The sequence below is a fragment of the Salmo trutta genome, chromosome 5, assembly GCF_901001165.1.
Source record: "Salmo trutta chromosome 5, fSalTru1.1, whole genome shotgun sequence".
Classification (NCBI taxonomy): Eukaryota; Metazoa; Chordata; class Actinopteri; order Salmoniformes; family Salmonidae; genus Salmo; species Salmo trutta.
In genome coordinates, this window is record NC_042961.1 from 52,380,489 (window position 1) to 52,406,688 (window position 26,200).

The 26,200-nt window shown below is 43.4% G+C and overlaps 2 protein-coding genes and 1 long non-coding RNA gene across 8 annotated transcripts; all 3 read left to right on the forward strand.

The window, feature by feature from the left end:
• Positions 1-554: 554 nt before the first annotated feature.
• On the forward strand, positions 555-6,864 carry ccs (copper chaperone for superoxide dismutase). Of its 2 annotated transcripts, none has more exons than XM_029754188.1 (8): positions 555-711; positions 2,995-3,067; positions 3,572-3,709; positions 4,088-4,262; positions 4,581-4,641; positions 5,037-5,114; positions 5,346-5,449; positions 5,623-6,864. In XM_029754188.1, the coding sequence occupies exons 1-8, from the start codon at positions 586-588 to the stop codon at positions 5,780-5,782; spliced, it is 915 nt and encodes a 304-aa protein (XP_029610048.1). In that variant the 5' UTR covers positions 555-585; the 3' UTR covers positions 5,783-6,864. The 2 variants fall into 2 exon arrangements, with proteins under 2 accessions (XP_029610048.1, XP_029610050.1); XM_029754190.1 differs by lacking the exon at positions 555-711 and adding an exon at positions 1,004-1,149.
• Positions 6,865-6,995: 131 nt separating this feature from the next.
• On the forward strand, positions 6,996-19,684 carry rbm14b (RNA binding motif protein 14b). Of its 5 annotated transcripts, none has more exons than XM_029754183.1 (8): positions 6,996-7,083; positions 14,443-14,593; positions 14,955-15,159; positions 16,099-16,226; positions 16,790-17,775; positions 18,282-18,344; positions 18,887-18,958; positions 19,173-19,684. In XM_029754183.1, exons 2-8 carry the CDS (start codon positions 14,450-14,452, stop codon positions 19,531-19,533), a joined length of 1,959 nt encoding a protein of 652 aa, XP_029610043.1. In that variant the 5' UTR covers positions 6,996-7,083; positions 14,443-14,449; the 3' UTR covers positions 19,534-19,684. The 5 variants fall into 5 exon arrangements, with proteins under 5 accessions (XP_029610043.1, XP_029610044.1, XP_029610045.1 ...); XM_029754184.1 differs by having other exon boundaries at positions 16,120-16,226; XM_029754185.1 differs by lacking the exon at positions 18,282-18,344.
• Position 19,685: 1 nt separating this feature from the next.
• LOC115194470 (uncharacterized) lies at positions 19,686-25,572 on the forward strand. Its single transcript, XR_003878368.1, has 2 exons — positions 19,686-21,768; positions 22,597-25,572. It is a non-coding gene; the product is annotated as an uncharacterized LOC115194470 (long non-coding RNA).
• Positions 25,573-26,200: the final 628 nt, after the last annotated feature.

Sequence of the window (26,200 nt, forward strand, 5' to 3'; positions counted from 1 at the left end):
CACGTTGATTCAACGTCATCACATTGGATTTTTTTGGTTGAAATGGTGTGGTTGATTTAACCAGTTTATAACTATCTGGGTTTTACAGAAATGTTTTGATTAAAATGTCTGTAGGCTAGCATACATGTCCATAGAGAGAGAATGTCATATAATCTCAACATAACATTGGTTAAACATTAGTTGAATCTGTAGCAACCCCACAAAAAAAAATAGCACTGATTTTGCTGATATAGCTCCTTTATTTAGGAAAGTTTTTACTTGAAATGACTGTGATGCGGTTGTCTTCTTACCTACCTTAGTTGAATGAACTGACTTAAGTCACTCTTGACATGAGCATCTATCTGATAAATAATCAAAATGTAAATGTAAACATCAGATGCAGACAGAAAGGCTTTTAAAATATGAATTATTGCACTACATTTACAGCATATAGGGAATAGGGTGCCATTTGGGACAGAAACCTATTCTCAGTGAGTCAACTCCCCTCTCATACATTTACTTGCAGTTGTCCCGTTCTACTCAGTGACTGACAATTGACAATAGGTGGCGATGACGGTCTAAATACAGTTTACCGACCTCATAAAGATGGCGGCTACCTTCTCCCGGTTTGTGCCTGTTTGGGGTAAAGTAGGACGTTTCCTAGTAAATTCTGTTATCGTAGGTCAGACAACGACGTGCTGCACAAAAATGGATACAGACAGAATTACGAAGGTTTGAACCTGTTAACATTCTTTCTTCAAATGACAAGTTGTACATGTTGCTTTCCTTGTCTTATTGGAAACACTGCGTGTCAATACTGAACGTTAACAAGCGCTTATTTAGTAAGACTGTTTACACAACAACCGGATATTGACTGTAATACAGTAGCTAGCTATCAATCATTAGTATTCAAATGTATCGTCATTAAAATATTTTTATTTGGGACAAATCATTCACTAAACCTCAACTAAATCTTGTAATGAATAATGCAGAAATTGAGCAAGTTGAGGTGACTAAACTGCTTGGAGTAACCCTGGATTGTAAACGGTCATGGTCAACGCATAATAAAGCGTTCCTCTGCCATCTTAACAGCATTATCAACAAGGCAGTTCCTAAATGTCTGTTCTCACTCTGGTAGCCTATGGACTGACATTAAGAATAAGCTACGTGGTGAGTTGATGACTATTCGACAGCTAGTTAACTAGGTGAATTGATCATGCTACTTTGTTCGTGGTGTATGTTGGCATCCTTGTACTTTACGAAGTCTTTGGAACAGATTCCTGTTGGAACATTCTACCCACCTGGACTAATATTCAGTCGTGTGGTCAGGTGCCACAGAGGGACTTAGGAAAATTGCAATTGGCTCAAAACAGGGCTGCATGGCTGGCCCTTAGATCTAACTTTAGATCTATCTCTCCTGGCTAAAAGTGGAGGAGAGATTGACTTCATCACTACTTGGTTTTGTGAGAGGTGTTGAGTCTACTGAGCTGTCTGTTTGAACTACTGGCACACAGCTCAGACACCCATGCATACCCCACAAGACATGCCACCAGAGGTCTCATCAGTCCTCAAGTCCAGAACAGACTATGGGAGGCGCACAGTACTACATAGAGCCATGACTACATGGAACTCTATTCCACATCAAGAAACTGATGCAAGCAGTAACATATGTTCTTTTAACAGATAAAAATACACCTTATGGAACAGCGGGGACTGTGAAGCAACACAAACATAGGCACAGACGCATGCATACAAACACACAATAATGTCCACACTATACACACATACACATGGATTTTGTGTTATAGATATGTGGTAGTAGAGGAGGGGCCTGAGGGCACACACCTAATGTGTTGTGAAATCTGTTGTGAATGTATTGTAATTTCTTTTGTATAACTGCCTTAATTTTGCTGGACCCCAGGAAGAGTGGCAGCCACTAATGGGGATCCATAATAAATACAAATCGTGCCTGGTAACTATTGTTTCATCAACAATTGATGTTGAAAGCAGCATTGTTGAGTAACTAAAGTAACCCTAGCCTGCACATAACTTTTAGACGCAAATGTTTCTTAGAGATTGGTTGTCCTATTGTTATTTTGCATACAACCTTCCCACAACGTTTTGGAAATGGTACAGCATACCCAGCTAGCACATAATGTTCTGAGAAACGTGTTCTTAGGTGGAAATTTCACTACTTCAGCATATTTTTTTTTTTACCTTGTTCTGTTTAAAGTCATGTTCTCAGAACATTCAGAGAACGTTAAGAAACAACGTTATTCTGTGGGAACTTCAGTACTTCAGCATAGCGTCATAAACTGTCGCTATCCTCCATCACGTTAAGTGTGTTGGCCGCAACCACTAATTGGACACTTGATCTTAATGATTGCTTGTTTATTTTGTTTATTTTGAATAGACTAAAATGAACAGCTTTGTATGAGTAAAAACAACATGGCATGCTAGCTCCATCCTGGTGGCACTGTGGACTAATTCCATGGATAGAAAACAGGACATCATAGGTTCAAATATCACTGACACTGTGTCTAAGCAAATTAATTAACGTGTCCTATTTGTGCTTAAAGTTCAAAACAGTTATCCCAATCTAAGCCAGCACTATTATTATATGTCTTATTGAAACATGTTCTCAGAACATTATTTAATTACCTTCAAATAACCTATAATTTCTGTTCTTAGAACATTAATAAAACTTTCAGGGAACCATAGTAAAATGTTCTCAGAACCTCCCTGCAACCTAAAAGTTCCACTTCTGTTCACAGAACGTTTAAAAAAACATTCCATTTTACCAGTCAGGAAATGTATGGCTTCGTTTCCAGAACCTATGGGAAACCAAAAACGTATGTTCCCACAACTTCCAAGGAACCAAATGTGCAAGCTGGGATGTTGGCTTGCTATATCAAAGCATCATTTACATCCAGAGATTGATTGATAGCTATACTGACTGTACTTTGAGGACTTAGCTAGCTAGTTAAATGCTCACTATTTCTCTATTACGTACAGCTGGAGTTTGCAGTGCAGATGACATGTGACAGTTGTGCAGAGAAAGTCAGAGCTGCACTGGAAGGAAAACCAGGTACATTTTTACCTTTCCATTCCAGCACTCAAATTAGTTATTAGTGTAGTAGGCTAGTAACTACACTTTTGCTAGTGTGCACAACAGAATACTCGTTAACTTAGTTGTGTATTGCTCCTAGGCTTAATATCAATAGTTACACATTAGAACAAGTTATGAATGTTGTTGTTTACTTAGCTATTATTATTGTATTGCCATTCAGTAGAATGATACAGGGGCCGCTCTTGCTTTTGGTAAACAATTTATGCTGGAATGAAACCACTGGGCCTCTCCATGCATTCCAAGATATGTATCAACCTAAAGCCATCTAAAGCATTTAACACACAGCAGTATTTGTCACAGTGACAGATCTCCTTTTATTTTACTCATTTGTCCCCTGTGTTTTCTCCTCCTCATCTCTTCTTTCTCTCTTGCGCTCCTCATCCTTTCTTTCTGTTTTGTCCTCCTCATCATTCATTCCATCTCTCTACATCCCTCTCTCCTCTCCTTTTATCCTGTGTGCAGGCGTGCAGTCGGTGAAGATAGATGTTGGGAAGGAGGAGGTTCTGGTGGAGTCTGCTCTGACGTCCCATGAGGTGCAGGATCTCATAGAGAGCACTGGGCGCAGGGCAGTACTAAAGGGCATCGGAGGAACAGAATTGGGTACGGGCACACTGAGATGCATTAACACGGATGAAATTGTATATGATGTACATCATTGTCCGCTTTTGTCTGTCAAAAGTACAACTCATCTCTACTTGTTTTTCAGACTAATTGAATATGTGAATTTTTTGGGGTTGGACAATGATCTCCGTTGTCATTCAACCGGCAATGGATGACTCCCATTGCAAAAGCATTGGCTCCATCCGAAATACTCAGACACAAAATCCCAATGTGGCCACGGCCCATAGAGTTAGATAGAGGACTCTAGATGGATAAAAAACTGTTTTGGCATGGATGTTGTCACAAGTGTATTTGGCAGCATATGTGCATCTGTATGTGTACTCTACTGTATATGCAACGTTTGTGTCTGTGTATCAGACCTGGGTGCAGCGGTGGCCATGATGGGCGGTAGTGGTCCTGTCCAGGGGGTGGTGCGGTTCCTCCAGCTGTCTGAGGAGCGCTGTCTGATTGACGGGACCATTGATGGTCTGGAACCTGGCACCCACGGACTCCACGTCCACACGCTGGGAGACCTCACACAGGACTGCCAGAGGTGATCTTTGTGTGTGTGTGTGTGTGTGTGTGTGCGCGAAACATGATATATTATCAACCCAAATGCAAATCATATTCATTATTAGTGCAGAGGTATTTTTAATAATATGTAAAAATGTCATTGTACTGTATGCATTGTTTTGCCCACAATTTTCTACAGCCTTCAGAGTTTCCTCAGTCAATTTTAAAATAACCCTTGAATAGATCAGTCGCTTTATGATTCCATCACTGTAGCTCATAAGGTCACAGTTGCACCTGCTTGCCCCAGAGGATCATGGGAGTGGATGACTCATGTTTCTCTGCCTGTGTGTTTGTACAGCTGTGGAGAACACTATAACCCCTATGGGAGACAACATGGTGCCCCGCAGGACCCAGACAGGGTACAGTTTCCTTGCCTTCTTCTTCTAGAGTAGGGCTATACTGTATAGTTCTGTTTAGTTCCTTGTGAAACTGGGGTACATTCTTTCTGAGATGTTATGCTTTCAGGAAGTACCTTTTAACTGTCTCAGAGACGATATACAATGCATTCGAAAGTATTCAGACCCCTTTCATTGTTTCACATTTTATGTTACAGAATTATTTAGAAATATATTAAGCAAATAAAACAGCTCATCAATCTACACACAATACCCCATAATGACAAAGCAAAAACAGGTTTTAGAAAATGTAACAGATTTATTAAAAATAACAAACAGAAATACCTTATTTACATAAGTAATGGTTGTGATATTCATGGTATTGGTTGTGATATTCAGTTAAATGTGTTTTCTTTTAGCATGTAGGTGATCTGGGGAATATTGTGGCCGGACCAGACGGTCGAGCCTCATTCAGACTAGAGGACCCTGAGCTGAAGGTAACACACACACACACACCCCTACCCCTTTTGGTCTAAAACCTATGTATTTACATGGGTAGTGACATAGGTAGGTACAGTGTAATTACAGTAAAGACATTGAGTACATGGTGTTGTACCAGCTTGGGGAATGCACAAATGAATACTGAGCACAGCACACTGGTCAGCGGTACCAACCATTGACGGTAGCCACTCTTACCCCTCTGTCACTTCCTGCTTTACTTTCTGCAGGTGTGGGACGTGATTGGTCGGTCTCTGGTGGTGGATGCTGGGGAGGATGACCTGGGAAGGGGGGCTCACCCCCTCTCCAAACTAACCGGGAACTCCGGCCAGAGGTGAGCTCATGGTAGAGGAGAGACGTGGGTAGCGTTTGGAAGGACTTACTGTAGGTCAAAGTTGAATTAATACATTTTATAGTGAAAAGTGCTGATCTTTTCTATTTGTTTCTCTTTCTTTTCTCTCGCTCTCTATCCCCCTTCTTTGTCTATCTATTGCTCGTTGGGTACAGGCTGGCCTGTGGGATCATCGCTCGCTCCGCTGGACTGTTCGAGAACGCCAAGCAGATCTGTGCGTGTGACGGGGTTACTCTGTGGGAGGAGAGGGACAGACCGCTGGCCGGGACGGGTCGCAGCAAGACCACTACAGAGACACCTGCTGCTCACCTGTGACCTGTTCAGGAGGATGTGATGTTACAGCACATAAAAAAATACATGTATTGTGTAGAATGGATATGTGTGTCAGCTGGAACACGGAACCCTGTCAGCACTATGAATTATATTTCTATCTGCAACGTTCAGAACGTTTCGTAACACAGAATACACCCATGAACGGCCTACCTCACTTGCTGTCGCTGATGATGTCACACTTACTGAAGTTACACTGAGAGCGAGGGTGGGTAGGAGAAAAGAAGAGGAGAAACCGAAACCAAAGTATTGTCTATTCAGCTGTAATAATTATTGAATTGCCATATAGAAACGACAGCAAAATAATATGATATAGGTTTCTAGATACTTAGTCATCTCCCATATAGGCAAGATCACTATTCCAAGCCCAAATATCCCATGTTGACTATTCTGTTGTCAACTAAGTTTAACAGTTTTGTACTGTTAAGCAGTCAATGTTGTAATTCTGTTTGATTACAATTCCATACTTATCTCAACTGCTTTACTGTCTAAATATCTGTCTCTTGATCTCTGGATGTGCTCATTGTGTCATTGTGTGTTTTTGAAACTGTGGGGGTTGATTGACTTGATGGTGACTGTTTTAGTGGTTTAATTACTGGTTGGTAGAATGCCATTCTACTAGGGTGAATCTCAGGTCTTTCCTCGCATCCTCTCTCTGTACCTTCTCCAGTCGCATTGAAGGTGAAGATCACCTCAGATTTTGTCCTCCGATGAGTTTGGGGGATTCGAGGAGCGAGGAAGCGATTAAATACTTTAGGGCAGCAGGTAGCTGGGTGTTGGGCCACTAACTGAGGGGTCGATGGTTCGGGTCCACAAGCTGACTAAGTGAAGAGTCTGATGTGCCCTTTGAGTGGGGCGCTTGACCCTTGTTGCTCCTGTGGGTCGTTCTGGATACAAGCAAATTGAGCAGTTTTCATGACTTGAATCATGATTATATCAAAATCTTTGTAGCTAGTGTTGTAAGTGATTTTGTTTTTCTTTCTCAAGTTAAGGAAAGTTATTCATCAACTTTTCTCAGTGAAATGAAATTTGCAATAAAAGGCACCAGTTGCCCTTTGGACTATGGTGAAACCTGTCTATGAATTGATGAATGACTGACTTTTGTTATGTCGAAGCATGCTGTAAAGCCACTTCTTTTAATAGCCTATCTGTTAGAAAATGTAATACGGCGATTGTGAAGAATCAGCATTCTGGTGGCAGCCCCCCAACCCCCTGACTTCCCCATTGGTGAAGCCTTCTAAAAAACGGAAGTAGGCGCTACCATTTTGAAACACGGCATTGCTTAGGTAAGTAAGATGGTAGATTTATGTACCTCTTTTATTCGATTTATTTACTAAAGATGAAAAATATAAGTAACGTTTCGTAGAAATATGAGGTTTTATTCGTTGTCTGCGGAAGAACCAATGACACGAAACACGAAAGCGTATTGTCGTTCCATTGAAGACATTTTCGCTATCGTGCAATGTATCCGTTCCAGTGCGGAAAAATGCTGTGACTAACATTTCCAATGTAACATTGTTTTGTTATATGTCCACCATTCATCCGATACAGTTCGTGTACTGTTTTTGTAGATTGGATTAATGATAACAAAACAAAGGCATCGAAACCCCATTTCCAGCTACTTAGGCAAATCGTCTCACATTTTCGCCGCGAGGTTTGTTCAGTTTCGGTCACACCAACCAAAACCTAAACATCCTCTCCAGTCCATATGGGTAATTTTAAAGAAAACATATGTCGTCTATCAATTGTTTTCACAGTCTTAGCAGCGAATTGGAAAGTAATGTAAACCCGAACCACGTTTTTGATACATATCTGTAACGTCGATCAGGAAATTCCCAATGGCAGGGTTGCCAGGTGAAGCTGAAATTTGTAGCCCAGTGACCTCTGAAAACCCGCCCACAAGGCCTGAAAACTAGCTCAAAATGTTTTTCTGCTGCAAGGGAGGAGTTGCAACATTTATCCCAAAAACCTTTTTCCATAACGTTATTGAGCGAATTAAGAAGGAATATCGACGTATTTTTTTTTAAACGACGTAGGCTAAGAAGAAAATCCGGTTTTCCATCAAAAATAATAATTCTTGCCAGTTTAAGAATATGTCGCAAGAGAAAAGATAAATCACCCTTATTAAACTCTCCTGATAATTTTCCATAAATTGACGTTATTTAACTTCTTTTGACTGCTATGATTGAGCAATAAGGCCCGAGGATGTGTGGTATTTGCCCAATATACCACAGCTAAGGGCTGTTCCTAGGACATAGCCTTTAGCCGTGGTATATTGGCCATATACCACAAACCCCTGAGGTGCCTTATTGCTATTATAAACTGGTTACCAACTTAGTTAGAACAGTAAAAAGTATGTTTTTGTAATTCCCCTGACACACATCTGATATACCATGGCTTTCAACCAATCAGCATTCAGGGCTCAAACCAGCCAGTTTATAATTGTAAATAAATCCAGTTTGCAGAATGTGCATAACTATAGATAAATCAGACAGGAGAGTTTGAGTGATGAAAGTGGGACAGAGGATCTCGAAATCTCTGCAAGAAACACTTGGATGAATGTCATTTTTTTAATGTTCATGTTATTTAATGTTATTTTCTGGCAATTGTGCCGTTATTATGTGCCAGATGTTAAGACTACGAACCGTTATAAATGGCCTATTTGCAAGATTTACTTGTTATTTGATAGGCTACTGACTAAAATCAGGGGTTATAATTGCAATTCAACTTTGCCATGGTTTGCTGAGCTAGATGCAGGTAGCCTATAGCCCCTGATATACCAACATCTAATTTCAGGTAAAAATCCACAATGAAACTGACATTAAATGTGGAGAATGATACATTTACAATAGAGCTGTGACCATGATCACAATTGATAACTTCCAATTTAATTAACTAAACATGGCCATTAAAAATTGCATAATAACACAAGGCTACAACAACAAACTGAATTCTAGGCAAAGTATTACATCTGGTTGCCAGCTCCAGGTAGGCTACACAAGTGGCACAAATTTATTTGCAATGACTTGAAAGTATTTTCTTAACTCTAGTTCTTGAACTGCATTGATGGTTAAGGGCTTGTAAGTAAGCGTTTCACGGTAAGGTCTACATGTGACAAATACAATTTGATTTGAAATGGTAGGCTACAGTAGCCTGCAATGGCATATAAGTCAATAGCCTACTTGATGGCCAACATATGCAAATGCAGACAATCATCCTCCACAATTAATGGAATTTTCAATGTGGACTTTTTTCCATAACACAAGCTACATAACCATTTCCACTCGCGCAGTCCTGCAGACCCTTGAACTGAGCATGCGTAAAACCCTTCGCTTGATACTGTTATCCATAAGAAAAGTCTACATCAGAATGCAGTTTACTTTAAGCCACCTCTGAGCGAATTTATCTAAAGAGCTCTAGTGCGCAGTAAGTCGTTTTCCAATGCGTTGTCGCCGTTGTATCAGTTCTAGCACGTTAATATGTTTTGTTGAAAAAGGGTGTTTCCATAATGCGGATTCTAAATAGCCCACCGACAACTGGTCAAAAGTTATCACGACGTGCACGCGTGCTACTCTGTCGCGGTGACTCAGCTTCCTCTGCTGCAGCACTCTCTTCAACCAGCGATCTCAACGCACACACACCCCTCCGGCCCTCCTCCTCTCCACCATTCATTCACATGCACAGTAACAGTCTGCCACTGCCTGATAGTCAGCAGCAGCAGGTCACAGTGAAATATATATATATATAATTTTTAGAAATGCCATAGAGGCCGCGGTGCAATTTAGAAGTAGACCAAAAACCTGCCACCCGCGACCCATACATTTCCCCCGCAGATTGTTTTATTTTTATTGCAACAATAATAACAATATTACACATCAATACAGGGACATTCCTGTGAATAAAATGAAATAATAAAATACCAAGGGACCATAAAAAAATTAAATAATTCAGGACATTTTAGATGTGACAAGGCAATGAGACATTAACAAACATCCAGAGACAAGCCTTCTAATATTTTTTCCCTACTTTTTAACTTTCACAAGTTTGAGGGATTTGTAAAATTGTAAAGTTCAATGAAAAAATAAAAAAATAAATAAGGAATTTTCCCACCCTATTTACATTTTGTAAATATAATATTTGGCCAAGAGAATAATAACGTTAGTAAAATAGTTATGATCGGAATTTACAAGGATAAGCATAATGCCATTTTATGTCATCAAAGGTCATTTTGGAAATTTTATACACAACCATTCATGAATTTCAATCCATAGTTTACTAGAATGAAAAAAATACATGTTCTAAAGATTCTGAATCAAAGGAGCAAAAAACACAAGGTGTTTTGTCAAAATGTAACATTTTGTGCAATAAGTAATTAACAGGGTAGATGTGAGAAAATATTAAAAAATGTGTTTCTTTAAATGTTGGGATAACTGGACAATTAAGGTAAAAGGTCATGGCTTTTGACCATAGCATGGGTTGGTCACTTCCAAAGCAATATATTGAATTATAATCACAAAAAATTACTTCATTAACTGCCAATCGTATCCACTTATCATTGAATTTTTCATCCAAAAGGTTCAAGTCATTCATTTGTAAACTTGGTAAAGTGGAAACAACCTCATAATATTCATAATGTTCTTAATAAGTCCAAGTAAAGGAAGTGAAAACGCTTTGCATGTTCTCTCTGAGTAATATTAACCTGAAATTTCCTAATGAACTCATCAAACGGCAGAAACTCCCCAATGTTGTCTAACAAATCACATACAAACTTAATACCCTTGTCAACCAAAGGCCTTTGAAAATGGATTTCCTATTCATTTTAATAGCGCTATTATTCAAATCACTGTTTTATGGGGGGGAAATTGTGCTTGGATATTCTTTTCCAGAATATTTTTTATTCTGGTGTAACTTTAATTTTGGAGGGTCAAAATCACATTTCTTTTGGAATTCAAGTTAGAGTGTGTTAAACACACTGTTAGGGATATGATACCACATAGAGGTTGGATTAGACAGATGTAATTTCAACCGTTTAATTTAGGAAAAGGGCAGTATCATCAGCAAATTGACTGAAATGTATCTTAACCAAAAATACGGAAGTTTACAGACACTTAGGTTGGAGTCATTAAAACTCGTTTTTCAACCACTCCACAAATTTCTTGTTAAAAAACTATAGTTTTGCAAGTCGGTTAGGACATCTACTTTGTGCATGACACAAGTCATTTTTCCAACAATTGTTTACAGACAGATTATTTCACTTATAATTCACTGTATCACAATTCCAGTGGGTCAGAAGTCCACATACACTAAGTTGACTCTCTCTTTAAACAGCTTGGAAAATTCCAGAAAATGATGTCATAGCTTTAGAAGCTTCTGATAGGCTAATTGACATAATTTGAGTCAATTGGAGGTGTACCTGTGGATGTATTTCAAGGCCTACCTTCAAACTCAGTGCCTCTTTGCTTGACATTATGGGAAAATCAAAAGAAATCAGCCAAGACCTCAGAAAATAAATTGTAGACCTCCACAAGTCTGGTTAATCCTTGAGAGTAATTTCCATACGCCTGAAGGTACCACGTTCATCTGTACAAGCAATAGTACGCAAGTATAAACACCATGGGACCACGCAGCCGTCATACCGCTCAGGAAGGAGACGCGTTCTGTCTCCTAGAGATGAACGTACTTTGGTGCGAAAAGTGCAAATCAATCCCAGAACAACAGCAAAGGACCTTGTGAAGATGCTGGAGGAAACAGGTACAAAAGTATCTATATCCACAGTAAAACGAGTCCTATATCGACATAACCTGAAAGGCCGCTCAGCAAGGAAGAAGCCACTGCTCCAAAACCGCCATAAAAAAGCCTGACTACTGTTTGCAACTGCACATGGGGACAAAGATCGTACTTTTTGGAGAAATGTGCTCTGGTCTGATAGAACTGTTTGGCCATAATGACCATCGTTATGTTTGGAGGAAAAAGGGGGAGGCTTGCAACCCGAAGAACACCATCCCAACTGTGAAGCACGGGGGTGGCAGCATCATGTTGTGGGGGTGCTTTGCTGCAGGAGTGACTGGTGCACTTCACAAAATAGATGGCATCATGAGGGAGGACAATTATGTGGATATATTGAAGCAACATCTGAAGACCTCAGGCAGGAAGTTAAAGCTTGGTCGCAAAAGGGTCTTCCAAATGGACAATGACCCCAAGCATACTTCCAAAGTTGAGGCAAAATGGCTTAAGAACAACAAAGTCAAGGTATTAGATTGGCCATCACAAAGCTCTGACCTCAGTCCTATAGAACATTTGTGGGCAGAACTGAAAAAGCGTGTGCGAGCAAGGAGGCCAACAAACCTGACTCAGTTACACCAGCTCTGTCAGGAGGAATGGGCCAAAATTCACCCAACTTATTGTGGGATGCTTGTGGAAGGCTACCTGAAACATTTGAACCAAGTTAAACAATTTAAAGGCAATGCTACCAAATACTAATTGAGCGTATGTAAACTTCTGACACACTGGGAATATGATGAAAGAAATTAAAGCTGAAATAAATCATTCTCTCTACTATTATTGTCATGTCCTGACCAGTATAAGGGGTTATTTGTTATTGTAGTTTGGTCAGGGCGTGGCAGGGGTGTGTTTGTTTCGTGTTGTCGGGGTTTTTGGGTATTGTTCTGTTTTGTATTTCTATGTTTTTTCTGTGTTGTGTATTTTTTTGTGTAGTCCTGGTATGGCTCTCAATCAGGGACAGCTGTACATCGTTGTTGCTGATTGGGAGCCATACTTAGGTAGCCCTTTTTCCACCTGTCTTTTGTGGGAAGTTGTTTTTGCACTGCTGTATTTTAGCCTGCAAAACTGTTTAGCTGTCGTTAGTTTTTTTTTGTTTTCTTGTTTTGTGTAGTGTTCCAATAAAAGTAAATATGAGCATTCACATACCCGCTGCATTTTGGTCTTCTCACTACGACGGCCATGACAATTATTCTGACATTTTACATTCTTAAAAAAAGTGGTGATTTTAACTGACCTAAGACAGGGAATTTCTACTAGGATTAAATGTCAGGAATTGTGAAAAGCTGAGTTTAAATGTATTTGGCTAAGATGTATGTAAACTTCTGACTTCAACTGTATATCATCAAGGGCTTTTCAGCCTATTCAGCCTATTGGCATAGACATGGGCTAGTAACTTATAGTAACTTATAGTCAGGTACCAACAACGTGATTGTTCTCCAGTTGTCTAAGTAAAGAGAGTCCTTCTTTGGTTTGGGTATTAGAACTATTTGTCCCTGTCAAAGAAGGAGGTAAGAAAGCATTGTCAATAACCTCTTTGTTGACCGAAAGCAATAACTCTCTAATATCAGGCCAAAAATCTCGATAGAATTCAGCTGTCAGGACATTCGGTCCAGGGGATTTACCTATAGGAATTTGTTTAATGGCTTGGTCCAACTCAGTAATACCTATATCGGAATCACAGAGTTTTTAAATTTATTTTTATTTCACCTTTATTTAACCAGGTAGGCAAGTTGAGAACAAGTTCTCATTTACAATTGCGACCTGGCCAGTTGCTTAAACCTTTCTTCTATAGGGTTAACAGAGTTATTAGCAGAATCAAAAAAGGAATCCAAGTCGCCTTCCGAAAGATGAGATTGGTACAGTGTACTGTAGAAAGAGTGTATTTCCTTAATAATCACTTCAAGATCATCAGATATAGTGTGGTTTACATAAATGAATGAAATACTATTCCTAGTCTGCCTACTTTTCTCCAAATGAAAGAAATAATATGTGGTTTTTCCACCTTACTTAATCCATTTGGCCTTTGAACGGATGAAGGCACCCTGTGCTATATCGTTGTATATGTCGTCCAGTTCATCGTTTTTAAAGTAGCCCAATTTACCGGAATTCAATCGTGAACATGACAACACTGCCCAATGGTTCAAGCATTTAAAAAAAAAATGTTTACTTTGTCTCGTGCTGCGCCATTACAAAAAAATAGTTTTTCCCTCTCCAGTGATGCCTCAACTGAAGTCGGTTTAGTGATGTAAATATAAGCTTTTCGTTGGACGGCGTATACCATGTGTATATACGACTAATACAACTTGAAAATGGATCTGATCTCAGTGGAAAGGCTACTATGTATAGCATTTTCAGTGTTCTATACATGTGCTTGGCACAGAAAAGTACATTTTTGTGCTTTTCGATTTACAGCTAGCATAGCAACTGCCCTAAACTGTTGTGATAAACCTGCAGGGTAGCCCAGTGCTTCTTGACCTGTAAGAAATAAGGTCAGAGGTCAACATGTTGCATGATAGGCTAGTAAGGCTACATAACCAAGTTTCTATGGTGTCTTCCATATAATTACATATTAGAACTCTATGGTGTCTTCAATGTTGTTATTCTGCATTGTGAAATATTTTCTTGACACATACTTCCTTTTCCCCTATGGTCTCGTCATTCATTTTGTCAGCTCTTGCTTTCTCCCGTATAGGTGTCTCTTGGACTGGTTGGTTTTTGGTGTTTCCAGCATCGTGGACAAGTACAAGTTCAGAATGTTTTGTCTTTTACAGTATGTTCACTTGTCTTTCTCTCTCCCTTGTGTCCCTTGTCTGCCTGTATCTATCTGTCTGTGTCTGTCCGTATCTGTGCATGTCCCACCACAGCTCCACCATGGACAAGAGCAACACGGTGAAGCTCTTCGTGGGCAACCTGGCTCTGGACACCACCCAGGAGGAGCTGTCGGCCATCTTTGAGTCGTACGGCCAGGTGGTCAGCTGCAGCGTTCTCCGACAGTTCGCCTTCGTACACCTACAGGTAGGCTATAGATAGACCTTAGTCCTCCCTATGGGATATGTCCCAATTCTCTTCAGTTCTTCTAAAGTGTACACTTGCACACTCTTCGTCATGGATTTAACAATGATCTAAACGCCTTCCAGCCAAAGTTTACACCAACCAATCCTATTCTTTTAAATCCCCGACGGCGAGTGCACCACAGAACTGTGTGTCTGTCATTTTTAAATGGTGATTGTTTTTGTGTGTACGTAGGCTACATTGAGTTGATATGGTACAAAATGTATTTCCTCATTGAGTTTTCCTCACGTTCAAGTTTCCTAATCTAAATGAATGTCTTATTATTTGTATGTTTACTTTGTTTTCTAATCAAATCTACTCCCAGGGTGAGGGTGCTGCGGAGCGGGCCATCAGGGAGCTGAACGGCAGGGAGTTCCGGGGGAGGAACCTGGTGGTGGAGGAGTCCCGGGGCAGACCTCTCCACTCCACCAAGGTGTTTGTGGGGAACCTGTCGGGCATGTGCACCACCGAGGACCTCCAGGAGCTCTTCCAGACCTTTGGTAAAGTGCTGGAGTGCGACAAAGTCAAAGGTGAGCCACGCCCCTTCTCATTGAGGGGTACTCCACGAGAAGGGAGTATCCCTACGAGGGTGTCTCGGGGGGATTTGGGATATGCAGTGAACACATTTCCACTTCACACATGTATATAATACACACTTGTACATGTGTGAAATATGACAAATATAAGCACCCACCAAATTGTAACGTTATTATAATGGTACTCATGAGGGTGAAGGGAGAGATTGCTCAGTGTGGCGAAGGGGGAAGTTGACCCTAGATGTTGATCTTGGGTCAGTTTGCATTTCCCCCACTACTAGGGCGGCAGCTAGCCTAGTGGTCAGAGTGTTGGGCCAGTAACCGAAAGGTCACTGGTTCGTATATACTCAAGCCGACAAGGTGAAGAGTCTGTGTCCTTGAGCAAGGCACTTAACACTAATTTGGCTGACCCTGTAAAACAACACATTTCACTCCACCAATCTGGTGAATGTGACAATAAAACATATTTGTGTGTTTTAATGGTTAGGATTGGGGGAAGGGAAACTGATCCTAGATCTGTACCTAGAGGAAATCTCACCGCGGAGCTTACAGTACATTATGGCGTACCAGTGCTTGAAGTAGGCCGGCCGGTGTTGTCCAGTACGGAGTACAGACACCTAATTCTCTACTGCTGAAGTACTACACCTCTTATAGAACAGGCTATTGGCTTTAATATATGACGGGTACCAGCACCCAAAATGAGTACCTTCACCTATTTCATTGCACTGCATACCGGTGATGGCTAGTTGAAAGTGTAAAGATCCAAGGTATTCTAAGTTGTTTGGGGCTTTTTCATTGTGCAACTTGACAATCAGGTAAGGTTTGTGTGTAGTTGTATAGAGCAGTAAGAAACGTGTGTGTATAGATCGGTAAGGTGTGTGTGTGTGGCATGCCCGGTGTGGTTCTAACTGGTGTCCCTGTGCTCAATGACAGCCAGGCTCTCCTCTTCTGCAGGCTACGCCTTCGTGCACATGGAGAACAAGGAGGAGGCTCTTCAGGCCATCGAGGCCCTCCACGGCACCTCCTTCAAGGGACGCCCGCTCTCCGTGGAGCTCTCCAAGGTGCTGTAGCACGATGCACTGACATGGAAATAGAATCCCTTGACTGGCACCCCCCCCCCCATTCAAGTCAATTGGCCTTGTTAATGGAGGACCGGTGACCATTTTGAGTGTACCCATGAGGGTGCAGCCAAATTGCTGTGGTCTGAGGGGTGATGCCTTTTCTAGTGATTCTATTTTTGTGTATTACATTACCCATACTGCCCTGTCTTGTATATCCAATTCTATGATGGTGAAGGTGTTCCTGAAGGTTTAGCATGGTCTACAACTGCAGTGGTTCTCAAACCACTCCTCGCAGACCCCCAGCCATTCCATGTATTTTAATTATTCCACAGCTAGGACACCTGATTCAACTTGTCAACTAATCATCAAGGCCTTGACTTGGGGAATCAGGTGAGTTAGTCTAGGACTACAACAAAATTTCGAAATATTTGGGGGTCCCCCAAGGAGAGGTTTGAGAACCACTACAGTACCTATAATGCTCTGAGTTGTCGGCTAGATCCGGTTGTCTCTGAATAAAGACAGTTCCGGAAGCTCGCTAACAAATGGTGTCCGTGTCCGTGCAGGTGCAGCCCTCCAAGCAGACCCCGACGGGGAAGATCCCCTGTGTGAGCTGTGGGAAGCAGGGCCACTACGCCGGGGAGTGCCCTGTAGGGAAGTCCTCTCTGGAACAGTACCAGAGCCAGGCAGCTGTGCTAGCTGCAGCCGCCGCCGCCGCAGCCGGCCTGCCCCTCCAGGTCCAGCAAAGCGTCCACAACTCTGTCTACAACACCTCGACCTTTGACCCCACCTACGCGGCGTTGACAGGTCTCACCACCGGCACGCGAGCGGAAGGCAACCCCGTCAACCAGGCGGTGTATGGTGCCCTGGCGACGCAGGTCTACGGCGCTAACGTGGCCAATCAGCTCTATGGGGTCCAGGCAGCCAATCAGGCGGCAGCGTTGACGCAGGCGGGCGCCACGCAGGTGTACGCCAGCTCCATGAACCCCAGCCACGCCGCTCTCTACGGTCAGCTCAGTCAGATTGCCGCCAGCCCCGCTGCAGCGTCCGCTGCCGCCGCCTACTCCACACCAGTTTATGCGCATGCCATGGCTAACCACCACCACCCGGGGGCCATCTACCTGGCAGCACCTGGCGTAGAGATGCCTACGGCCGCCGCAGCAGTCAACCAGGCCTACGCCATGGCGCCGGCGCTCTATGGGGGCGCCCAGCATGCCTACGGCCACTTGGGGATGGGTGCCGCCATGAGCGCATCGGCAGACCCGTCGGCGGCCATCTTTGAAGCGGCGAGGGTGCAGCACTACTTCGCCCAGGGACAGCAGGTTCTGGCTGAGCAGCAGAACGCGGCAGCAGTGGCGGCGGCACAAGCGGCAAAGTCTGGAGAGAGGGACCGGAGTCCCCTGAGGCGCTCTGCGGGGTCCCTGCTGCCCGATCCCGTCATGAAGCCCTTCATGTACCAGAGAGCCCCCAAGCAGCGCCGGCCGCTGCTCCCCACCCCCGCCGGGCGAGCTGCAGAGGAAGCAGCGGAGGCTGGAGAGGACCCCATGGCTAGGTACTACCACTTCCTTCTCTTCTTATCCAACCCGCTTTGACCCTTCACGATTTAGTTAACTTTACACCTAATTACCAGTCGAGAAAGTCCACTAAGTCGAATTTTGACTTAGTCTCCCATTGACATCATCAGTGCTGGACTAAAGTAGAAGTTAGTATTCGCCCCAATGCTTTTAGGAGCCCTTAACCCTGATCTCTTTATTGAAGCCTCTTCTACCCTCCCCAATGCACTACACCCTACACACTATCTTCTCACTACATTACTCTGTCTCACTACAAACCTTCCTCAGTGTTCAGACTTCAGTAGTGGTAGTGGACATACTTATAGGAACTGAATTGCTCAGTACATTATCCTTAATTTCCATCAAAGACTTGCTTGACCCCTTGTACATTTTCTGAAAACCTGTTTGTGTGAAAAGACTACAATTCCCTACTGGTAGATGATCTAAATGCTCTATCTGTCCCCCTCCCTTTCTCCCTCCCTTCCTCCCTCCGTGTGGATCTTAGAGAGCAGTGCCAACAGTACGCTGAATACTCCCAGCAACAGTACCAGCAGCTCCAGCAGTTACAGTAATTAGGAGAATCCTAATTTCCAGTCAAAACTTCTTTAAGTCAAGAAAGTCCACTTTAAGTCGAATTTCGACTTAGTCTTCCATTTACGTCAGTGCAAGGCTAAGTGAAACTTTGACTTCAGTGGAAGTTAGAGTTCGCCCCAGTGGTTTTAGGAGCACTTAACCCGTTTTGAATCCTCTCTGACCCTCCCCAATGCACTACACCCTCTCCTCCTTTTCACTACGTGGCCCTCTGTCTGATGTTCAGACTTCAGGAGTGGTAGTGGACATACTTCCTGGAACTGAATTGCTCAAGACATTATCTTTCAATGCCATCAGAGACTCTTAACCCCATGTACATTTCCTGAAAGCCTGTTCTTTGTGTGCAAAGACTACAATTCCCCAGTAGATGATCTAAAAACGCTCTTTCTGAAAGGCTGTTTGTATAAAAAGACTACAGTTTCCTACTAGTCAATGCCTTGGTGTTAAAAGACTACAATTCCCTACTGGTACATGATCTAAATCGCTCTATCTTTCCCCCTCCCTCCGTGTGTATCTTAGAGAGCAGTACCAACAGTATGCTGAGTACTACCACCAGCAGCACCAACAGCACCAGCAGCTCCAGCAGTTACAGTACGCTACCTACCCTACCTACCGCCCCCCGAATAATGGCTCTCTGCACCCCCACTCGAATTTTTGTGTGTAAAAGACTGTAATATACAATCCCTAGTAGATAATCCCAAACCCTCTTGTCTGTCTGTCTCCCTACCCTCTTTTCTCTCGCTCTTCCCGTCTCACTCGGTTTCTCCCTCCCCCTTCTCTCCTTCTCATTCCCTCTCTCCCCCAGGTACTATGCGGAGTACTACCAGCAGTACCAGCAGTACCAGCAACTCCAGCAGTACCAGCAACTCCAACAGTACCAGCAACTCCAACAGCTCCAGTACGCCTACCCGCCTCCCAACCACCACGCCATGGCTGCCATCCCTGCCCACGCCATGGCGGGCCACGCCCACCACCACGGCCAACCGGCCCACGTCACGGCGCTGGACGCCGCCCTCAGGCCAGTGGTGCCCGCCGTGGCCGCCGCCATGGTGGCAGCGCCCAGAGTGTATGAACCGCCGCTGCCGCCGCCACCGAACCGCAAGGAGGCCGTCCTCCGCCGAGCCCCCGAACTCTCCCTTCACACGCCTGAGCCCCCCTTCAGATAGTCACCTCCCTCGTACCCCTCCTCTGTTTCCCCCCCGCCTACCACTGTATACCACCCTCGTACCCCTCCTCACTCTCAGCGGCTGTGTGTGTCTGTGTATATCTGTGTGTACTGTGGCGGTGGGGATGTGTGTGTGTGAGAGTGTGTTTGGAGTTTAGGAGTTGTCCCTTGACTACAGTAAGATCCCAACCCCAACTTGGTCCTGGTACCACACTAACAGTGCAGTTAAAGAAGGGAAGACATTCTGTCACCTTACCACCACACAGTGTTTATCTATTGACTCTCAATGGTAGACAGGTGCCAGTAGCAGACAGTCCATTCCTTCAACATAGAGATGAGGTCAAAAATATCACAACCGATTCTTGTACTGTCTGCGCTGTGGTGTGTTACGTAGCTCCAGGGTTGGAGGGGTCTGTGTGTCTTGTACGCGTCGGGACTGTGGTGCGAGTGTGTGTGTGTGTGTGTGTGTGTGTGTGTGTGTGTGATGTTGGCTTTCTGTTGTTACGATGTAACGCACACACCCCCACGCGTGCTGCCACGTTCCCTCATTAGCTCACCCCTGGGAGATTGGAGGAACATAGGCACACTGTACTATATGAAAGTACCCTCTCCCTCTCCGACCCCCTCCCTCCTTCCCCCACGCCGCTGTAACCACAACACTGAAAGACACTGCTGCATTTCTGACCTGATTTACTCTGTCTATACCTTAGCCTGGGTAAACCAAATTAAATGCCGGGATCACCACTGAAACAATAGAGGGTTTAATATTCAGTCTATCTACCTACCTCTGACAACGAGAGGGAGCACTGAGATTAGCTGGTTAGAATATGAATGGTCTGCCTTCTATCCATACAGTCTATCCATACAGTTTATCAGTCAGTGTCAGTTGCGGGGTTGGGGTCCATTTCAATTAAATTCAGTGAATTTAAAATGGAATTGACCCCATCCCTGGTCAATAGTTTGGAGAAGACTGACACGTTTTAGGGACAAAGTTTTCTATGTACTGTACTACTAGAGTCTTACTGCATCAGTGCATTTTGAGAGGCCTTTTAAAGTATGAATTATTTTAGTTTTGTTTTTTTGTAATGTAAGTGGTTGTTGGGTCGATGAAGAGTACTTTCTAACCCCTCAGATCAAGTATGAATTATTTTATGGATTTATAAGTAAGTTAACTTTTTAGACTTGCTAGAGAATTTCAATGAGGTTAAAGGAAAACTCCACCCAAATACTATATTTTGGTGTTTGTTTCATTAATCCATTGTTGACATAAGTTGACAAAAACATTTTGGGACTTTCAACGATATGTAACTTTCAAAATACAGATCATCCCTGTATGATCCATGTTGCATCATATGATGCAGCGTTTTGAAAGTTACACATCTTGAAAACGTGATTGCTGACAAGCAAAACATTTTGGGACTATGTCAACAATGGACTAATGAAGCAAACACCAAAATATTGTTTTTGGGTGGAATTGTCCTTTAACATTGTGCCTAAGCTTTGTGTGAAGTGCATATAGTGGAGGGAAGATCTCCTTTTTGAAGTGCTTTTTTTCTTCCAAGTCAATCTTTTTAATCTGCGATGGAGGGAAAAGGGTTAGGATAATGTGACGTGATGATTTTTTCTGTGGTGCGGTAACGTTCACACCGATGATACGATGATGAGAGATGGAGCAGTATCTTTCAGTCGCCCTGCTCCGACGTATCCTTGCACCCCGCTGTAAGACGACTCACCACCCCCGTACCCCGCTGTGTCCTTCCTCTTTCCCCTGTGATTTTAGTGATTTAGTATTTTATCTTGCATATAATCTCTCTCTCACACACACACACAGTTTCATCTGTGGGATCTCGACGATCAGGAAAAAAAACACCCTTTCTTGTTATGCTTGTTGCTTGCCTTGTTTCTGACCATATTTTTTAGAACTATTTAAAATATTTCTTCTTTTTTTTAACAAAAAGAAAAAAGGCATGCTTTTTAATATGTATACTACACATACCCACCATTTAAAAAAAAAAATAAAGAATGTTTCTGACTACTGTGAAGAAAAGAAAAAACTCAGTTTCGGATGTATTTCCCCCGTTCTTGTTTTTATGTCTTTTTTCGTCTTTTTTTACTCCTTCCCGTCTCTCCTTCCTTGTTGTAATGACCAGACCCATATGACTGGGGACCAGGGTGGCAGAGAAAAGGAGGAGTAGCGTCTGTGTGCCCCCCCCCCCTAGTCTGCCTCGTGGATGGGGTAAGTCTGGTCTGGGGTCAGCGCTCCTCTCTCCAGCCTCACCCAAACTCTAGGCCTATAGCACAGTCAGACAGACCCAGGGTGCGTGACAATAATATACATTTTCTCCTCAACTGTGCACTTGTTCACTTCCCTTTACTGCTGCGAGAGGAAATGACTGAAATGAGGATGTTTTTATGGTGCCAACTCCTAGGCCAGGTGTATTCAACTCTGACCCTACGAGGGATCCGGATCCTGCTGGTGTTCTGTTCTACCTGATCATTAATTGCACCCACCTGGTGTCCCAGGTGTAAATCAGGCTTTGACGTCCGGAGTTGAGTTTGAGGGTTCTAGGCCATGCCTCTGCTAATCCTATGTTTTTAAGATATGTGGGAAGTTGTGAACAAGTGTATACTTCAGGAGGAAAGAGATAACTGGGAAATAACCCCTCGCTGGTACATCAACAAGGCATCTACTGTGTTACCATGCTGTTACCATGCGCTCATGTCTGGAAACAGCTTCCGTTACCTCTGATCTTTTTGATTTCCACTTTGTGCCAAACTAGTGTCGATTTCATGCCATTTTAATTGCAGATCCAATGTTGAGTAGAGTGGAGCGCATTACTTGCTTGCAGATGACTCCTTGTTTTAACAATGGGTGGACAAACACACACATCAGAGACCTGGGGAGAGGCACACAGATAGAATGACTGTGGGGGGGTGCAAATGTCTGCTCCTACCCAACAACCTCACCACCAACAACATGTGTCTGTCTGTGTTAGATGTGCATGTCACTCTGCTCTCTGTCCAAAGCCCCATACATACTGACCTACTATTCCAACTGAAATAGGTACCGGCCGCCCAGACACCACCCAGCAGGTGTGAGGTGAGAGGGGGAAGACAATAAACGTCGCGCAGGCAAATGGGAAGTGGGAACTCAATCTTCTCCACCAAGGTAATGAAACAGCACTGTCCCCCTCTCTGACTGTGCCTTGACCGAAACCCCCCTCTCCCCCCCTCCTCCTCGTCCGCCATCACCACCCCCCACCCCCCCTCCGTAGCTCCCCCTCTCACCTGCGTTGACATTGCCCGGGGGGCTTCTTTTGGGGGTCACTGCTCACGCTGTGATGTCTTCTACCAGACTTCCAGTGACTTGTCCTGTCTCTCACCATGCAGCACCTACAGTGACTGGGCTGTCAGTCTCTCTGTCGTGCTGATGTGTGTCTGAGAGAGACTGTGTGTGTGTGTGTGACTGTACATGTTTGAGAGCCAGAGACCGTGTAGGTGAAAGAGTGAGTGTCTCACTGAATCTACGTGTCTGAGAGAGTGTGTGTGTGTGTGTGTGTGTGATGTCGTTGGTGTTTTGAGGCTTGGTACATGTGGATCCCCCGCCCCCGCTAGTGACTCCTACACCGCCGTATTCGCCGCCTCTCCCCCCCAACCCATCCCCCTCTGCGCCTGTCCGCCGTACACAGCTTGCTGCCGCCGCCGCCTGCCGCCATCTTGGATCTAGGCTGGGCTCTGTGGATCAGCAGCCCCCAACTTGCCACACCCACCCCTGGCTATGGCTGTAACCATAGAGACCTAGTGAATGACAACGGACACCGTGTATGGTGGCCTAGTGGCGTCACACGGCTGGACAGAGTATAAACTCATCAGAGACTTTGTAGGGCGAGAGTTTTTTTTGCTTTGCTAAAACTGTGATGCTGGGTTTGCCATGGCTGTGTATGGGAGTTTAATCACTATTCACCACCTCCTTGCAGTTGAATGACTCAAGTCAAACTTATCTAATTAAATCCGATAAACTCACCTTGCTCTGGAGGATAACATTTGGAATAGGTTTTTTTAACAGCGAGTTCCCTATGGCCCTCTCGCCCTATCAAAAACGTCCTATAAGACAGACCGGCCCAGTAAGGGCCCAACTACCTGCAGATTCACTGTAATCTCAGGACTCCTATAGGACTTCTTTGGTATGGGGACTATTTCTCTCCTCGAGGTAGCTGCTGTCCCTACACCAACCCGCTGTACCTGTGGGTTGCAATGTGTATATCTGAATCTCCTCCTTCTGTTGAGATGATTGAATACACACACCCACTCATCTGAGTTGTCCGCCATGTGGTCTGAACAGCTGAGTAGTGCGTTGCCGGTGGGGGGCAGAGACGAGACGGGGAGAGGGTTTGGTCTCCACTTCTGTCTTATGAATGAATGAAGTTAAGGAAAGGATAGATGGATGGAAGGAAGGTGAGTTGGTAATGTAGGGATCTCCAGCTCTGATCCATCCCTGTTCCCTAACTCTTCTATCCTGACCATGGGGGGCCCTACACGAAAGTCATAAACACTGGTGCTGCACAAAATAAACTGAGTAGTCTACCACTGCACTAGATGGTTTTTGATGCGTTTTGGCCAATATCCCTCTTAAAAAACGGTTAATGTTATGCCTGTGTTCGTTTCCCAAAATAACTTGTAAGCCCATTTTAATACATTCGATATGAGGGTAATCGATACAAATCCCCCCCTTAAGGTTCACAGAAATAGAACTGATTCTTAAATCTCCATGATCAGGATGTGATGCTCTTTCCCACACAGTCCCCTCTCACTCTGACCTGGATGTGTGGAGGAGTCTGACTCTCTCTGGTGTTTGAGTAAATGTAGCCAGCCATGAAGTTCTGGTCTGCTCCCTATTGGCTCACACTGACTGACAACCTCATGGCTGCTCCCTCTCTTCACAGCACAGGACAGGGAAGCCATCAAGGCTGCCTTACACATAGAGGCTCAATTCCGATGCTCACCCCGTTCCCTGAAGTGTGCACTTGTTCACTCCCCCTCAAGGACGTGGGGGGGGGGGGGGGGGGGGGGGGCAAAGTATACCATGTCTCCAATACCAACCCCATGGTTTTAAATCCTCACCGAGTGAATGAGTGCACATTTCAAAGAGGGGACAGAATTGGAATTGGGCCACAGTTTTGCACCCCTGGGTCGACACCAAGTCTACTGTCGGTCACACTTAATAACGTTGTTGCCCAAATGCTTACTAGTCACATCAAATATTACATTCTCACAAGCAAGAACTTACTTGTAACTACGCTGTAACTAAGTTGACTTTATTGAGAATCTGGGCCCAGTCAAGAGTAGTTACAGTGTAATGGTGTGTGATTACATTTGGTTAGGGAAGAAGCTATATATAGACTTACTACAGTATAAAGGCAGCTTGATGTAGTGCTAGCTCTTATTGTTATCTAATACCTATGATCTTACTCTGAGGGATTTCATTTCTCTTGGTGTTGGAGGAGACATTTTTAGGGAGAAAGAGCATCTTTGTACACCAAACTGGATTGTTGCGGTGATGTTTTGCAATGGATCGATGTTGAGTCATTTGTTACTTTAAGCACATCTATAGGAAAAACTTAAACAAAGAATCAGCATGCTTGACGGAAATGAAGGGGGACATTTCCACGGTGCAAAATTGTTCACAGAAAAACCTTAGAAAAACCCTAGAATTATAATCTGGCGGTGTGATTTTAATTTGACATTTTTCTTCAGTGTGCATTATCAGAAAGTGCCTAAACTAGTTTACTATGCTAAGCAAGGCATGAACAGTGGCCTTTTTATAATACACATTGCTGAATAAGTGTCCAATTAAATCACACTGCCAGGTGATGAGTTTTAAAGGATTTTTCACCATGAAAATGTTGCCCATAATGTATTATGACTAATGAATAACCCAATTTACTATAATGTATACTTCCCTTTCTCCTTGCATTGCTTATGTCTTGAGGCACTGTACCGTCTGCATGGCATTCCCAAATAAATGAGTTTTTAAAATAAACGTCATGTTTTATTCTCTTTTTAAACACAATAAGGCTAATTTTAAAAGCTTTTAGCAAAAAACTTGTAGCCACTTTTTTAATAAGCAGTGATATGTGCCATTTAATTATATTTTTGTGAGAAAACATTTGAGGTATATGTTATACTGTAGGCCTAAATCACTTTGTTTGAATGTATTATGCTGTTTAGCCTTCTGACATTCATATGGAATGTATACATGGAAAATACATAGCACGGCTGGGGGTCCCAGAGGACAGGTGTGAAAATGGATGGAATAAGCGTATCCCAGTCAGTTCGCTCGATTCAAAATGATAAGATACATTGCGTCTGTATGATTTATAATGACACATCTGTATCTTCAGGACAAGATGTAGCTGTACGGAGACATTAAGTTATCTGAGGTCTGTATTTATCATTGCAGTCGGTGTGAAGGGTATAGAGCCTGAGAGACAGCGAAAGTCTAAACGGAATCCTTGGGATGTCCCAACTCAGAAGTCAGTTCACTGCAGTTGAAATTTTAAATGATTAAAGGGACATTTCACAATTTTTCAACTTCATATTCATCATCTTGAGCACCACCCCAACATCAACGTTATGGGAAAATGGCGCATTTCTATGTTTTGTAATAA

Coding starts and splice junctions, on each gene's coding strand:
- ccs (XM_029754188.1), top strand. CDS start 586: ATGGCGGCTACCTTCTCCCGGTTTGTGCCTGTTTGGGGTAAAGTAGGA. Junction 4,642..5,036: donor CCCCGCAGGACCCAGACAGG/GTACAGTTTCCT, acceptor GTTTTCTTTTAG/CATGTAGGTGATCTGGGGAA. Junction 5,450..5,622: donor ACCGGGAACTCCGGCCAGAG/GTGAGCTCATGG, acceptor CGTTGGGTACAG/GCTGGCCTGTGGGATCATCG.
- rbm14b (XM_029754183.1), top strand. CDS start 14,450: ATGGACAAGAGCAACACGGTGAAGCTCTTCGTGGGCAACCTGGCTCTG. Junction 14,594..14,954: donor TCGCCTTCGTACACCTACAG/GTAGGCTATAGA, acceptor ATCTACTCCCAG/GGTGAGGGTGCTGCGGAGCG. Junction 16,227..16,789: donor TCTCCGTGGAGCTCTCCAAG/GTGCTGTAGCAC, acceptor GTGTCCGTGCAG/GTGCAGCCCTCCAAGCAGAC.